Here is a 15,849-nt window from a genome sequence, read left to right as displayed (position 1 = left end):
TGCAGAAATCAACTTCAGCAGTTCTCAAACTGGGGTCCTTAGACCAGCAGCCTTATCTGAGAGTTTGTTAGAAATGCACATTCTCAGGTCTTACCTGAGACCTCAGGGATCAGCAGCTCTGCAGTGGACCCCAGCAAACTGGGTTTAACCTGGAGGTTTAATCTGCCAGGCCATTCTTAGGACAGGCTCAACTTTGAGAAATTACAAAGCTCCTTTAACATTCTCTGGCAGAAATGACCTCTAGCTTCAAATACAAGGACCAATTTGTTTGTTCCCTATTAATTGCACCTCCCATGTACAAGATGCCCTTCTGGCTGCAGTTAGAGCTAAGGACATACTTCCTGCCAGCTAGGAGTTCTCTGGGTGATTGTGCACATTTCATCTCTTGCAGAGCCTATATCCCTGTTACTAACACAGCAGGCAAAAAGCTGAATGGATAGGATTGCTTATTTGCTTAGCCATAACATCCAGTCCAGGATCAGGGTCACTCAACCACAATATCAAGTGAACTTTTTGGGCCACATTGTGTTGTTGTTGTTGATGATGATGAGGGCTGCCTTGGCATTCCAGATGTTTAGCAGCATCCTTGTTCCCTACCTACCAGATGACAATAGCACCTCTCGCTCTAGTTGTGATATCTGACATTGCCCCTAGTCATTGTCCCACATCTCTAGGGGACAAAACCACCCCTGTTGAGAACTACTAAGTTAAACTAGAGTGTACTGCCTTCAGAAATGTAAACTACTTTAGTTAAGCCTCTTGGTTCTATAAAGGCCTAAATCATCATCACCAAAACCCATTCCCTCATTGCCAGCACCCAGCTTAGAAGGAATGAAATAGACTGATAACTTAGGTTCCAGGACATGCAGAGCAAGCCAGTCCCTTTCTCTACCCAAGCTTCTGAAACTATGGAACTTGGGGTACATGTTGAGACAAAAGAATGGCCCTTGGAGAACTGCACCTCCAGCACTGTTGTAGTGCTTTGACTTTTTTATTGATACTTTACTGGTTTGTAATAATACAAAACAAAAGTAATTGCATGGCTGGGTACAATGGTGCACACCTATAATCTTTGTGACTTGGGAGGCTGAGGCAAGAGAATCTCAAGTTCAAGGCCAGCTTAGGCAACTTAGTGAGACCCTGCCTCAAAATAAAAAGAGCTGGGGATGTAGTTTTGTGGTAAAGCACCCCTGGATTCAATCCCCAGTAGCACATGTACATGCACGTGCGCATACACACACACACATACACACACACACACTATAGAGCATGATAGCAGAAACAATGCCAAGAGGCTATCTAATATCTCATTCTCCAATACCATTTGTTTGGCAAAGATGACATTGTTTCACACTGGGAATGACCTGAGTATAACATGGACTTTGCATTTGCTCGTGTGTGATTTCATCCATGAGAAACCAGGAGAGCACAGACAGTAGCACCCAGCTGAACCCAGCAGCATTGGAGGACACAAAGTGCACATATGCACACCCCTTGAACACACTGTTTCAGTTCACGTGAATGTGAGAAGCCACAGCCATCCATCTAGCTGTGATAACTGCCCCTATTCCAAGTCACAAGATGTAGTCCTTCAGATGTCTGTTCCACAGTCAAGTTCAGGTCTTTTTCAAGGTTAAGTGACATATTGTCATATTCAAATATTTCGTAACCATTTAACATGTGCAAAATGTTGTAAAACTACCATTTTTATTGTGTTCTTATCTCAGTTTTTTTGGGGGGGTTGTTTTGTTTTGTTTTGTTTTTGGTACCAGGGATTGAACCCATGGGCACTTAACCATGGAGCTACATCCCCAGCCCTTTTATATATTTTTTCCTTTTTTGTATTTTATTAGAGACAGAGTCTTGCTGAGTTGCTTAGGGCCTCACTAAGTTGCCAAGGCTGGGTTTGAACTCATGATCCTCCTGCCTCAGCCTCCTGAGTCACTGAGATTACAGGCATGTGCCACCATTCCTAGCTCATTTTTAAAAAGTATATTACTAATGAAATTTTTGAATATCATGTATCTAATTCCATTTTTCCCATAGGTCCTATGGTTTTCACTGCTCTATTTTGGATAGCTCTGTGGTTTTGAGGAACATATGTTACATTACAACAGAACTAGCTGTACCTTCTTCCATAACCCAAATGTCATATGGCAGTAGAAAAAGCAACACCAAGCCCTTCTCCTCTGGCTCCTCCCCTTTTGACTCAACCCTCAGGCTGAGCCCAGAGAGTAGTCTAACCTGGAAGTTTCCTCTACCTTTCCAGGCTGCACTGGCCACCTTGCTCTAAGTTCCAAAGCTCCCTCTACATTTACTTCTCCATACATTCATCACAGCTTATTGGCATCTCCTGTCAAGGACAAGTCTGTCCCAGTGGATGGTTGAGTTCCTTAAAGGTAGAGACCAGGTCTTAGTCATCTTTTTCTCCCAAGTCTGGCCACAGTACATGTTCTGTTTATACTGGTCCACCTACTCACCCACTCCGAGTCACCAGGCACTGCCGGAGCCCCAGTTTCCGGAAAATGTCCACCACTGTCTCCATGGGTGTATGATCTGTAACCGTGAAAGGGCTGAGGTTCAGGATGCGACGCAGCTTCAGGGGGTGTGGACTGTTGGCTGGCAGCTCAGGGGGCTCCTCCGTGAAGTACATGATGGAATTGCTCACGATGCCCTCCTGCCTCTGCCTGGCATTCTCTAGAATGGGGTAAGTAGGAACAATAAGCCACATGTAAATTCTTCTCTTAACTACCCTCCTACCATCCCCCACACAGCATCCCAGAATCCCACAGAAAAGGGGTTCAAGGGCAAATGACACATTCTTAATGAGGGGATTCAGCCAAACATCTGTGAAATTGGCATTTCTGTAAGCTAATGCTGTGTGAGGCCCCCCCTGCTGTGACCAGACCATTCATTGCCGATGCCTTACAAGATGGGCCTGACCAACATGGTTCCTTTGGGGATATTCACTGCTTTCTCCTGCACTCCAGAGCACCCCAAACAGCCCAGAACCCTTCATTCTTGCTTTCCAAACACTCCTTCACCTCATCATGGACTAAAGTTTGTCATGACAAGAAACCACATTTAGCTACCCAGTGACCTTAAAACACCATTTTTTACAAACTAACTTACAACTGGCCTAAATGGCATTATGAATCCTAAGAGGAACAAGAAACCAATAAGACCAGCCCAGGCTCACAGCCCAGAAATGCAGCTCAATCCCAAATATGACCCTTGGGACCAAAGAAACAACCCCAGAAAAGCTGCATCCCCCCCACTCCTTGGATCTCCTCTCTTAAAAATGGGCCATTTTGTAGATTTCTCAAAGAAAGATAGTAAAACTGTTATGGTAGCAATTAGTCTATTTCTGTCTGTAGGCAAAGCCATGTGAAGCTGAAGAAAAGTAGGGTAACAGGAACTCATTAGAAATACAGCTTAATGCAGTGCTAGAAACCCAGGCTATTTTAAGTCACACATGAAACAAATCCATCGGTCTCAAGATATTTCTCCAAGGCGATTTTCCTTCTGTTGGAATTTTAATCTTTCTTTTGGTTCGTGGGAAAAGGTTAGGGAAAATGTACAGCAGGGCCTGCTTTAAAATGAATCCTGGTTTCTATAATACATTTCTTGCCTTGTCAAAGACTACTATTCACCTATATTGTTCTTTCAAAAATAAAATTCGAACTACCTCCTCTAAGGCCATTTAGTGCAATAGAGCACTCTAATGGAAAGCTGGCAGCATTTGGGGTCAGGCTGAGTCTGAAAAAGGGTCTCTGTTGAAAAGAGGAATAGAGAGCCTGCTGGGCAAATGCCTGCACATTATATGGGTCAGGTTAAATCTAGTTACATCAAGTGGGATATGATTCAACCACAAATACCAGACGACACTGACGCACATGTTTTCAAATGCAGATCCTGCCTGACACACTCTGCATGCTCTCCTAAATCAAGAGGGTTCTATCCTCCACACCAGGGCAGGGAGGCAACAGCCAACACATATTTACATGCTTCTTTCCATAGACCAGTTGATTCTCTTAAAGTTCCACATAACAGGATTTTTATCTATTTCAATGATCAGACTGAACAACAGGATTGAATCAAGCCACAAACCCCAATCAAGAACTGATCACATGGATTTGCTCAACCCCTTATAAAACCAAATACAACTTAGCAAGACATATATCCAGTTGCTAAAATAGACAACAAAGTTATATTTCTTCTGAATCTACGGATTGGGCCAGAAACCTTGATTCTAGCAGCCACTCCACTCAGTGAACTCTTACATGCCAGTGAACTCCCACTGCCTGAACAATGCCTAGCACATGGGAGACACAAACAAATATTTGTCACATGCATGCATGCATGAATGAGTCAGTCTCCTAAATATCAGTGTATCTGGTTCTTATATCATGGAGAACAGAGCCTATTTCATGGAACATTCATTAGGAAAGAAAGCCCATGAGCTATTTACTACCAAGCAAAGATCACAGGCATCAGCTAGGGTCAGAGTTGGAGATCTAAGATGGCTACTTTAAGTGACAACTGCTACTCTCTGCAGAAGGGCTTTGCTAGGTTTCTTTGGAACTGTATTATAAAGACTTATATTAAGCCTTCAAATATTGGAGGTGGAGGTGCTACATACAAAATAAAAGCTGATGAATGGAAGAAAAACCAGCAAGAAAGCTCTATGCAACTCTCTATTGGAGTCAACTCCTAGTTTGCATCAGAAATATTCATCAGTCACCAAACACTTGCAAAAGCCATGAATGCTCAATATATATCTCCTGCATGAAAAAATAAACCAACTCCTCACCCAGGGGATAAGCCAGTGCCATGAGAAAACAGACTCACAGACCCCAGAAACTTTGGGGAGCCCAAGTTGGGAAAGAATTTTTAAAAATATAACACAAAATACACATTTTTAAAAGACCTGAAAGACAAGGAAGAATGTACTGAATATGAACCATGGCCTCTAGAGAGGTGAGAATGTTGGTGCCAATTAGGGTTTGAATCTAGAATGTCCCCCAAAAGGCCCAGGGACTTAAAAACTTCATGCCCACAGGTGAGACTTTTATGAAATGATTAGATCATGAGGGCTCTAAATTTATTGGTGGATTAATCCATTTGATGAATTAATAATTCAGAAATGATTGAGAGGTGGGGCCTAGTTGGAGGAAGTTGGTTACTGGAGGCATGCCCTTGGGACTATATCTTGTCCCTGGCCCTTGCCCACCCCTACTCCTTCCTGGTTGCCATGAGCTGAAAGCTTTCTTCCACCATGATATTCTGTCTCACTTCAAGTCCAAAGAAATGGCTAACGGACCATAGACTGAAACTATGAGCCACAATAAACCTTTTCTCCCCTAATGTTCATGTCAGGTATTGTCACAGTAACAAAAACTAACATAGTATCTTTTTAAAATGTTTCTAATAGTCTATGAGTGTGTATTACTTTTACATTAAAAATGTAATACATTATTTTAAAATATTTTAAAGTTCAAGTAGATCAATTATTTTTTAAATGTTTTTAGTTGAAAGACTTATAATATATTGTGCTAGAACTAGCCTCAGTGGCCACATTTCCCGAAAAATGATATACATTTAATGAGCTCCCACTAAGGTTATTCAACTTCCCATTCCAGTTTCTAGCAGCAGTAACACCAGAGGCAAAGAAAGTAGTTGATAAAATGCTAGTGAGATGGATTTCATAAACTATGATAGGTCAAGAAATTTTTGAAAATTGGAAACAATCTTCACACATACTGGAAGTTATTAAGTGGCTTTAGAGCAATGGTTCTCAACTGGGAGCAACTCTACCCCTACCCTCAGGGGACTTTTGAAAATATCTGGAGACATTTTTGGTTGTCACAGTTGGGAAACTACTGGTATCTAATGGGTTGAGATCAAGGATGTTGCTCAACATCCTATAATAAACAGGACAGTCCCCACCATAGAGAAAGATCCGGCTCCAAATGTCAATAGTGTTAAGGCTGAGGACCTCTAGAGTACATATGTTTTTAGGGAGGAAATGCTCTATCATTCCATTCATTAAAAATGCTTCCATAAGGAGCAAATTTTTACCACATTCACATCAGATAGAGCACAATCTCTAGTATATATAAAGAATCAAAAAATCTTAACACCAAAAAAACAAATAACCCAATTAATAAGTGGGCCAAGGAACTGAACAGACACTTCTCAGAAGATGGCATACTATCAATCAACAAATATATTTAAAAAAATGTTCAACACCTCTAGCAATTAGAGAAATGGGAATCAAAACCACTCTAAGATTTCATCTCACCCCAGTCAGAATGGCAGCTATTAAGAATACAAACAACAATAAGTGTTGGTGAGAATGTAGGGAAAAAGGCACACTCATACATTACTGGTGGGACAGCAAATTGGGGTAGCCAAAAAGGAAAGCAGTATGGAGATTCCTTGGAAAACTTGGAATGAAACCACCATTTGACCCAGCTATCCCACTCCTTGGTTTATACCCAAAGGACTTAAAAACAACATACTACAGGGACACAGCCACATCAATGTTTATAGCAGCATAATTCACAATAGCTAAATTGTGGAACCAACCTAGATGCCCTTCAGTAGATGAATGGATAAAGAAAATGCAGTATATATACACAATAGAATATTACTCAGCATTAAAAGAGAATAAAATCATGGCATTTGCAGGTGAATGGATGGAGTTGGAGAATATAATGCTAAGTGAAGTAAGCCAATCCCAAAAAACCAAATGCTGAATGTCTTCTCTGATATAAGGATGCTGATTCATAGTGGGGATTAGGAGGCAGCATGGGAGGAATAGATGAACTTTAGATAAGGAAAAGGGGAGGGAGGGGAAGGGAGGCAGCCTGGGGGTAGGAAAGATGGTGGAATAATACAGACATCATTACCCTAAGTACATATACGAAAACACAAATGGTGTGACTCTACTTTGTGTACAACCAGAGACTTGAAAATTGTGCTCTATTTGTGTAGTATGAATTAAATTGCATTCTTCTGTCATATATAACAAATTAGAATAAATAAAATAAAATAAATGCTTCCATAAGACAGATGCAATTAATGAGAAAGGCTAAAATAGAAAGCTGGAAGCAACCACTATGCTGGTTAGTACAAAGATGATATAAAAAATATAAAGGCTATAGAGAAGAAAAAGTAGAATATTTGACAAGTTATTATCTACTAAGGCATGAAAAAGACCCTCTGCATTATATTTTAACATCCTCTGCAGAGAGTAGTTGACACCACTTTTCTCTATGACCCATTAGAATAATTAACAGCCCTCCCAGGCAAAAACCTCTTTAACCCTAAATAGCTCATCAGACAGATCTGACACTTATCTTCTGGTTCAGTCCTGGATGGAGATCCCTTTCTGCAAGTAAGCATCTTCCATATGTTGGAGAATAATTATTAAGTCATCCACCAGACGAAAAAATTGAGAGGTCCCTCAATTCTTCCCCGTAACTCCAGCTTTCCATCCCTTTAATCATCATTGTGGCTTCCCATTGAGGCCTCTCTGAACCCTTACTGGCTTAATTGCAAAATTCAAGACAGAAAGAGCCTCATATCTGCAAAGAGTAAGGCAAGGTAAAGGCCCATTTACCAGGAATTTGAACAAGGGTCACCTACGGTCCTGCCTGTTAGTAATTTGTGATGCCAAAGACAGCCACCTTGCCCAGGTGATGCTAACTATCACTCACTAACAAAGACAATGGCTGCACCTTGGCATTCCACAGATGGACTAAAAACTGGCAAAAGATTTTCGGCTCCACATGAGCAGCTGCTACAACTTAAAATATGACAAGTAAGAAAAATCCTTATTTTCCTCATTTAGCATTCTTTCCTTATCATAATTACCTTGGATCTATCCTGCCATAACCTTTGCCCCCAATTCCCCTAAAAATGAAATTGACATGGAATAGTTTTTAACTGAGTGCTAATGTCATATTTCTATATTCATAAGAGAGCACATAATTCCTCAAATATAGGTCTCATGAATTTCTCCATGAAAATACAGTGACTCTTCTATTTCCACAGATCAGGAAAACAGCTTCTCTGATTCCTCAGAGCAAAACACCCCTCGCCTTTCCACAAACTGTGTAAATAACAGCTTCTACACTATTATGGGACTGATTGAAAGCATAGAGGTATTATTTACACTGCATGGTGCCTCTTCAGACATTCCAAACATAGCTTGTGAGAGAGTGCTCGCTTGCAAAGCTTCAATTTCTTCTCTAACTGGTTGATGCCAATTACTGCTTCCCACTTGATTACAGTAATGGATTTCAGCAAAATTAGTAAGCTGTCTCTTAGCAGGTGTGCCTGGGGCTACACAATAGGTAATGGATTCTGTGACATTTATTGCTTTAGTTTCTAAATTTCAACCTTTGCTTAAAAGATTTTAGGGATTGAATAAATTTTTAAAGGCTGCTGATTACATTATTTTAAAACAAACCCAGCCCTACTTAAACAACTTTAAAAAATTCACTATTTGTAAGGCAATATTTACCCCTAAAGGCACTACCTGTTCTGTGACAGGACCTATAATAAAGAGAAGCATCACTGAGCTTTCGAGCACAAACTTGCTATGGTGTCTAAAATGTAAAATCAATCTTTGGTTTGGGGGAGCTAAACATGCTTGAGCGGCACACTAAAATTAGAGGGTATAGCTTATCTAAACTAATTTTTATAAAGCCTTTGAGGAAGATACTTTAAAGCTATTTAACATAGGGAAGAGGTTTTAGAAATTGAAGGGAAGTGCCTTAGAAACAGGAACAAAGGGCGGGTTGGGGGGAAGCAATTGTCTGGTGAAGACGTATTCTCAGTGGGGCAATTGGGGAAAGAAAGTCCCAGTGACTATAAGGAACACTCTAGAAGGTGTAAGGGAGAGTAACATGAGCCATGCCATGGGCCCCAGTCTATCATGGGATGTAGGGAAGCTGTGCAGATCATGGAGCAAGGATGCTGAGTGTGGGGGCATGGTGCTCACCTTATGCAGGAGATGCACTATGCTGATCCCTCACCCTGCTGCATCTTGAGGTTGACAGGACTCCACCCCTCCAAGGCTCACTACCCCTACTTGCCTTGGGCTCCCTACAATTCTCTCCCAAGTCTCTGGCCTTCAGTTCCCTCTGTCTTTGGAATCCTCCCACCTTCTGCTCCCTCTCTACTGCAGCCATCCTTAGGCTACTTGAGGCCCACAGATTGGTTCTCTGAGGTGCCTGTCTTTGGACACTCCACCTGGCCATGAATCATCCCTTTCTCTCCTACCCCAGTTCCACAGCCTACCTCTTAGGGCAGCTAATATCAGTTCAAACATGAGGAGAAAATGATTACATAGAACTGATTTCTAATGATATTACTAGTTAAACCACATGGACTTCTAACTGGTGGAGTGGGACATATGTTATACACTGTAGCAAAGACTTGAGCAGGGGCCAGCCAGGTATCAGAGGCAGAGTACTCAGCACCTAAGTCAGCTGGGTAGCCTGCCTGAAAGCCCATCTTTGAGATCAGCTTGGCCTGGGCAACTCCAGGCTCTCACATTATCACTTCCTGCTCAACTTCATCCAAATAACTTCTTTAAAATGCAGTGGCAAACAGCTTGCCTCCTAGTAGTAATGGGGCCCTGATGGCTGCCTGCACACATGGAAGTCAATTTCCAACCAAGTATGTCTATCCCAGGGTGTGGGCTTAAACCTTTGCTCCTCACAGTGTGACTTGGGGAGCTCTGGAGGAATGCAGAGTCTCAGGCCCTACCCAGGCCTGCTCAATCAGAATCTGCATTTTAACCAGATCCCAGGTGCCAGATCTGCACTGAAGCTTCACAGCCCCTGGCTTAAAGAACACTCACTCAAACTCCTTTAATACTTCTAGGGGTACAAACGCTGCCATCCAATCATCTCAGTAAAAAGTGATCTTCCCTCTCCTTACTCACTTATGGCCAGGATCAGCTCCCTCCTCTGGGCGAACCCAATGAGACGCTCAGAGTCTCTGGAGACCACCACTGGGAAGCCATTGTAGTCTGTCTCCTTAATCAGTGTCTCCACATCCTCCACGGTCATGCTGTCCTGGGTGAGCACCGACAGTGGTGGCTCTCCCCGCCGGGGCCGCATCACGTCAGTGGCCAGGGTGCGGTGGGTGAACTCATCCTTCACGTCAAGAAATGGGTACCCATTCAGGTGGATGTGGGCCTCATAGATGCCTTCTTTCCCAAAAGCATCGGCCACCCACTTGCTGGTCACAGCTGCTGCCATCAAGGGCACGATGTACTCCAGACCACCAGTTAATTCAAACATGATGACCACCAGTGACACTGTCATCCTGGTAACTCCACCTGCAATGGAAGAGGAGAGGAGTGCAATTCTTGGACTCAATCCAAAGCCCTTATTAGGGCACAATTTGTGAAAACTGACAGGCTCACAACCCCCAAATGCAGCTCAATCCAAGTCTCCAAGTTTTCCTTAAGAGAAATAAGACTCCAGTTCTCCTCATATTTATTCTAATTTGGCCTGGCATCAGGGAACTGGAAGTAACCTGACTAGGGGCACATGCTTGGGTTTTTGGTGAGTGGATCCTACATGGGCTATATAGGCTTCCAATTGAGCAAGCACCCATAATCTGGAAAACTGTAGAAATTCTTAGGGTTATCAAACTAGGGACAGACCCAACTTTGTATCCCTTGGTATTTAAAGAGACAATCCAAACCAACAACTAATCCAATAAACTTAAACCAGTGTTTTTTGAATTCAATACTAAGGACATTCCTTGTTATCAGGATTGTCCCATGCACTAAAGCAAGTTTAGCAGTATCTTTGGCCTTTATTCACTATATATGAGTGGCACCCCCATTTGTGATAACCAAAAATGTCTCTAGGCATTGCCAGGTGTCCCAAGACATCAGAATTACTGGCTGAGAATCATTGTTCTAGCTAGTACAGCTTTAAAAGAATCGAAGCTCCATCAGCCTGGTCCTCTGAATGACTGGGTGGAAAAGACTCTTATGAACACACATACATGTATATATAATATATATGTTATCTATGTGTGTGTGTGTGTGTGTGTGTGTGTATATAAATGCTGTGAGCAAGATATATAACACTGTGTTAAGCCACTGAGATGTAGCTTACTTGTTACTGCAGCATAACCTAGCCTATCCTGAGTAATCCCAATGACCAAGTCCCTGTCTTCCTTCATGCTGGTCCTCTAAGTCAGATCAGCATGCCACTCCCTCCCTCCCCACTTGTAGACATACCTAGGCAGGCAGCAGCTCCCACCATTGCATAAAGTCCTGGTGTGACACAGTCTGCCCCAGGTCTGCACCAGTTCCTGAAGATTATCCAATCATGGTGATGGTAGGCCAGCTGCTCCACACCAATTCCCACCATCCTGCCTGCCATGGCTCCCACAGCCATGCTGGGGATAAAGAGGCCTGAGGGGATCTGGAGGGAGCACACAGAGAAAAGCAGACTAGGAAAGGAAGCCGAGTTCCTGCCTCCTAACCCCCAGGAAATGAAATCCCCCTTCAACAAGCACTCTTTTGGCTTTAGCCTTCAAAGGAGGTGCAACTCTTCAAAACAAGTCAGCTGGGAAGAGGTGGGACAAGCGATTTGACCTGCTTAGTAAGTGAGTCTACTGCAACTTGGAGAGAATGCAATTTGACACTTTCATTTCCTCTCCTTCAAAAGCTGGCCAGTTTGCCTGCTGTGGATTAAAGAATGATAAGCCTCACTGCAAATAACATTCAAAGTGAGCATCTGTCACCTGAGACTCACCACTTTCTTGCTCCTCTTGCTGTGTCATTCAGATTGGCTTTGAAAATTAAATGTCAAGTCACAGCATGAAAATGGAATAGAAGGGTCTGCAATTGCTCCCAGGTAAAATAGAGAAGCTGAATGCATCGTTGCAGCTGCCTGGGTCTTCCAAAAGGCTTTTCAAGGGCTCACTGCCCTCTTTAAAGGATGATTGCTGGACACTCGTCAGAGACAGATGAGGGAAAGTACCCTTTTCCTAACGAAGTACATTTTCCAAGAGGCATTCTGATATTTTTCCAGCCAGGGTAGAGGCAGCAAAGAAACAGACTATGTAACCAAAATGATGTTGGTAGCAGAATGCTACCTACTTAGCTGAATGAAAATACATGTTGGTTTATCTAGTGACCATACACGTGCTACAGAACATGCCTGACTCCCCACATTCTTGGGGATCCCATACAACTGCTGATCCTGGGCACATTTTTGCCTGCCCCAGGTGGTCATCAATCTGAGGATGGAAGTACGTCTTCAACCTCAGAAGTTCAGTTTGGGTCCTTGTGTGCAATTATTGGAATTTGAAACATTCCTTAGGAAATTGTTCTTTCTGAACTTCCTCTTATTCCACAGTAATTTAATCCCCTGACACTTCAAAGTAAACTTCTCTCAGCAAGCACCAAAGATGCTTCTAGCATCTTCCTCAGACATGAAAATAAATCCCTTTGCTAGGAGCTGATGGATTAGAACCAGTCAGTTGTTTAATGATGTCCATCCTTGTTCTTAAGGCACAAATTCTGGTTTGTGTTTGTTTACTATATACTCAAGTTCACCAGTTTTTAGACTTTTTGAAGAGAAAATTCACAGAAATATCACATAAAAAGCAAGAGTAATAGAACATAACAAGGGGCTTTGGAGGGTGAGTAATGCTCTGTTTCTGGTCCTGGGTGCTGTTTATACAGCATGTGTGCTTTGTGAAAATTCATCAAGCTGTGCACATCTCTGTATGAATGATATATTCTAATATTTTTTTAAAATAAGCAATAATAGAACTATTCATAATAGCCAAAAAGTGGAAACAACACAAATGTCCATCAAAGGATGAGAGGATAAACAAAATGTGGAATAGCCATAGAATGGAATAGTATTCAGCCACAAAAAAGGAATGAAGCACTGACACCTACTACATCACAGAGGAACCTTGAAAACACCATGCTCAGTGAAAGAGGCCAGATACAAATGGCTACACATTCCATTTATATGAAAAGTCTAAAATAGGTAAATCCATTGAGACAAAGACCAAATGAGCAGCTTCAGGAGCCAATGACTTGTATACTTTAAAATGATCCATTTTTATATTGTATGAACTTGTCCTCCATTTTCCCAAAATTTAAAAGGCAAAAATAACTCAAATGCCAGAGTCCATGAAAGAAAGCTCTTTAGGAAGGATTATCAAAGTATATCTGAACTGATTTAGCAGAGTGTTTTAAAAAGAATGAAAGCTGATCTGTCCTCTGATTCTAGGAACAATAATAACAGCTCACAGGAACACTTTCCATGAAGAGAGGACATATACAAGGAGCTCCTGCTAGCCCCAGCCCCACCCAGGCCAGGGACACGCTTACTCTATGTTCTCATCCTGTGGTCCTGGTATATAGGGTGCTCATCACGCCATCTCCAAACACTGGGTTTGCATGTGTCTCTCTTAGAGTGGTATGTTCTTTAAGGGCAGCATTCTGTATCAGGCTCTGTGTTCCTGGGACTTAGCACAGTGCTCAGGATATAGCTGAAGCTCAAGGCATGTTTGCTGATCCCTTCAGGCCAAACCTGGGCTTCTTCCACTCCCTGCTATCACCCAGCTGACAGATAAACTTCTGCTTACCCCTGGTCTGTGAAGGTGATGAGGCGAATTTGATGCCTAGCTCTGTCTCCCATAAACTGTGGGTCTCACAAAGCCATCTATGGCCTCTGGGCCTTAACTACCCTTGATTATAAAATGAGATTAAAATTTCAACTCCACAGGGTTGTCGGTTATTAAGAGAATTGTTTCCTGTTGATTAAAAGAATGTCAACCACATGAGAACATACAAGAAAGTTCAGTTCCCCTCCTTCTCAGATCACAATTTTATTTTGGAGAAGTGGGTGCTTTCCCCAGAAAGACACAGAACCCCCCCTCCACATCGACCCTCCCCTTCACTTACCTTCATGCCAAAGGTAAATATTGTAATGACGATTTTGAAGATCAGTGCCAGGGCCAGCTGCCACATGGCTGTGTAAACCCCAACCCCGGCTGGCCGGTCTGGAATGTCATCCACAGGCCGAGTCATGTTGGGGTCATTGATGTAGTCGCAGAGCTGGGAGGACTCAAGGGCCCCACAGTCATTGAACAGCTCAGAAATTAGCTCACTGGTGCTCTGGCGCGTGTAGGGGTTGGGGTAGGCAATGATGGCAGTGATAGCTGTCACCACGATGACCTCCAGTACCGGGTACTTCCCCAGCCTGGTGGTCTTGCGCCTCCTGCACCAGGCAATGTTGCAGCGGGTGAAGAGGGTTCCCCACAAGCCCCCAAAGACCCCAAGCAGGATGAAGGGAAACAGTTCAGCCATGTACCAAGGTGTGTGGTATTCCACGTAAAAGAGAACAAGGCGGCTATTTCCAAACGGGTTGATGGATCGCAGTGTGAAGGCTGCCACCAAGGCTGCAAAAAATGACCTCCACAGGGTCTTCAAAGGAAAATAGTAACTGACCTGGGACAAACAAGAAGAAAATTGGAGACTGGCTAGAGAAAAAGCAGCTCAGATCCCTTCCCCTTGTGTCAGTATCTACCTGTTGGCACTTAGCAGGAAAAATACAATCTAAGACAAAAGGTAAGTGGCACATATTTCATCAGTCTAGGTTTAACTGTGACAAAAATGCACCAATAAAGATATTTAGGGAATCTATGTGGAAAAGTGGCATAGATACTATATTGATTAGATACTAATCAATATATGTTTGAGTTAATATTTTTCTTTCTTTTTTCTTTGTCGGGGTATTGGACATTGAACCCAGCGGTGCTCTACCATGAAGCTACATCCCCAGTCTTTTAAAATTTTGAGACAGGGTCTCACTAGTTGCCAAGGCTGACCTCAAACTTGCAATCCTCCTGCTTCAGCCTCCTGAGCTGCTAGAATTACAAGCATACAGCACTATGCCTGGCTTGAGCTATGTTTTAAGAGAAGTAAAGAGCTAGGGGTGTAGCTCAGTGGTTGAGGGAACACTCAGCATGCTCGACACCCACCCAGGGTTATATTCCCATCACTGAGAGAGAGAGAAACAAAACTATTTACTCATAATATTGCCAATAGTGTTCACAGCACATAGGTCCTCCAAAATGCAAATAAAACTCTGGATTTGATTCTACAGACAACAGAAAGATGAAGGATTGGAAAATTCTGGCCAGCAATATATATATGGCACACGAATTGTGAATGGTTTTTACCTTTTTAATAGTCAGAAAAGAAAAAAAGCAACTTATGACATGAAATATCTATTCAAAAGAAGAACAGTTTTTGTGCCATTTGAGAATTACATGAAATTCAAATTTTGGTGTCCACAAGGAAAGCTTTCGGGGCACATAGCCATGCCCACTCATGGAGGCACTGTCTGGCTGCTTTCCTGCTACATCAGCAGAGTTGACTGGCTGTAGCAGAAACGGTGTGGCCAACATAGCCTAAAATAGTTATTGTTTAGCCCTTTTCAAAAAACATTTGCCAATCATATGATTGATCCACTCAGGTTTCAAAAACAAAATAGAACCCAATTTGGTTATGAGAGAGAAGATACTATAAATCTCCCCCAAAATTATATTGGCAATATTTTTTATTGTAGCTTTATGGATACATAGTAGTTGGGTTCATTATGACAAACTCATACATGCATGAAAATCAATTTCAGTTCATGATCCTTCCCTTTTCCCTCCCAATCTCCCTCCCATCTCCCTTCTCCTTCCTTTACTAGCCTTCTTTTCACTCAGCTATTAATTTGAATTTGATTGGTTGTTCATGTATTCTTATCCTTCCCTCCCCCTTTCCTTTAT

The 15,849-nt window shown here is 42.4% G+C and overlaps 1 protein-coding gene across 1 annotated transcript in view; it reads right to left on the bottom strand.

Moving 5' to 3' along the window:
- The window catches only part of Clcn4 (chloride voltage-gated channel 4), a 70,287-nt gene that overhangs the window by 8,592 nt on the left and 45,846 nt on the right, over window positions 1–15,849 (bottom strand). Inside the window, exons 9-12 of the mRNA XM_071606183.1 lie at window positions 13,973–14,518; window positions 11,279–11,465; window positions 9,962–10,360; window positions 2,481–2,697 (exon numbers count right to left, since the gene is read on the bottom strand). Coding sequence (XP_071462284.1) covers window positions 2,481–2,697; window positions 9,962–10,360; window positions 11,279–11,465; window positions 13,973–14,518 — 1,349 coding nt within the window. The remainder of the gene's footprint in view (window positions 1–2,480; window positions 2,698–9,961; window positions 10,361–11,278; window positions 11,466–13,972; window positions 14,519–15,849) is intronic.

This window comes from Marmota flaviventris, chromosome X, assembly GCF_047511675.1.
Source record: "Marmota flaviventris isolate mMarFla1 chromosome X, mMarFla1.hap1, whole genome shotgun sequence".
Taxonomy (NCBI): Eukaryota; Metazoa; Chordata; class Mammalia; order Rodentia; family Sciuridae; genus Marmota; species Marmota flaviventris.
This window is presented reverse-complemented; position numbering and strand designations above follow the sequence as displayed.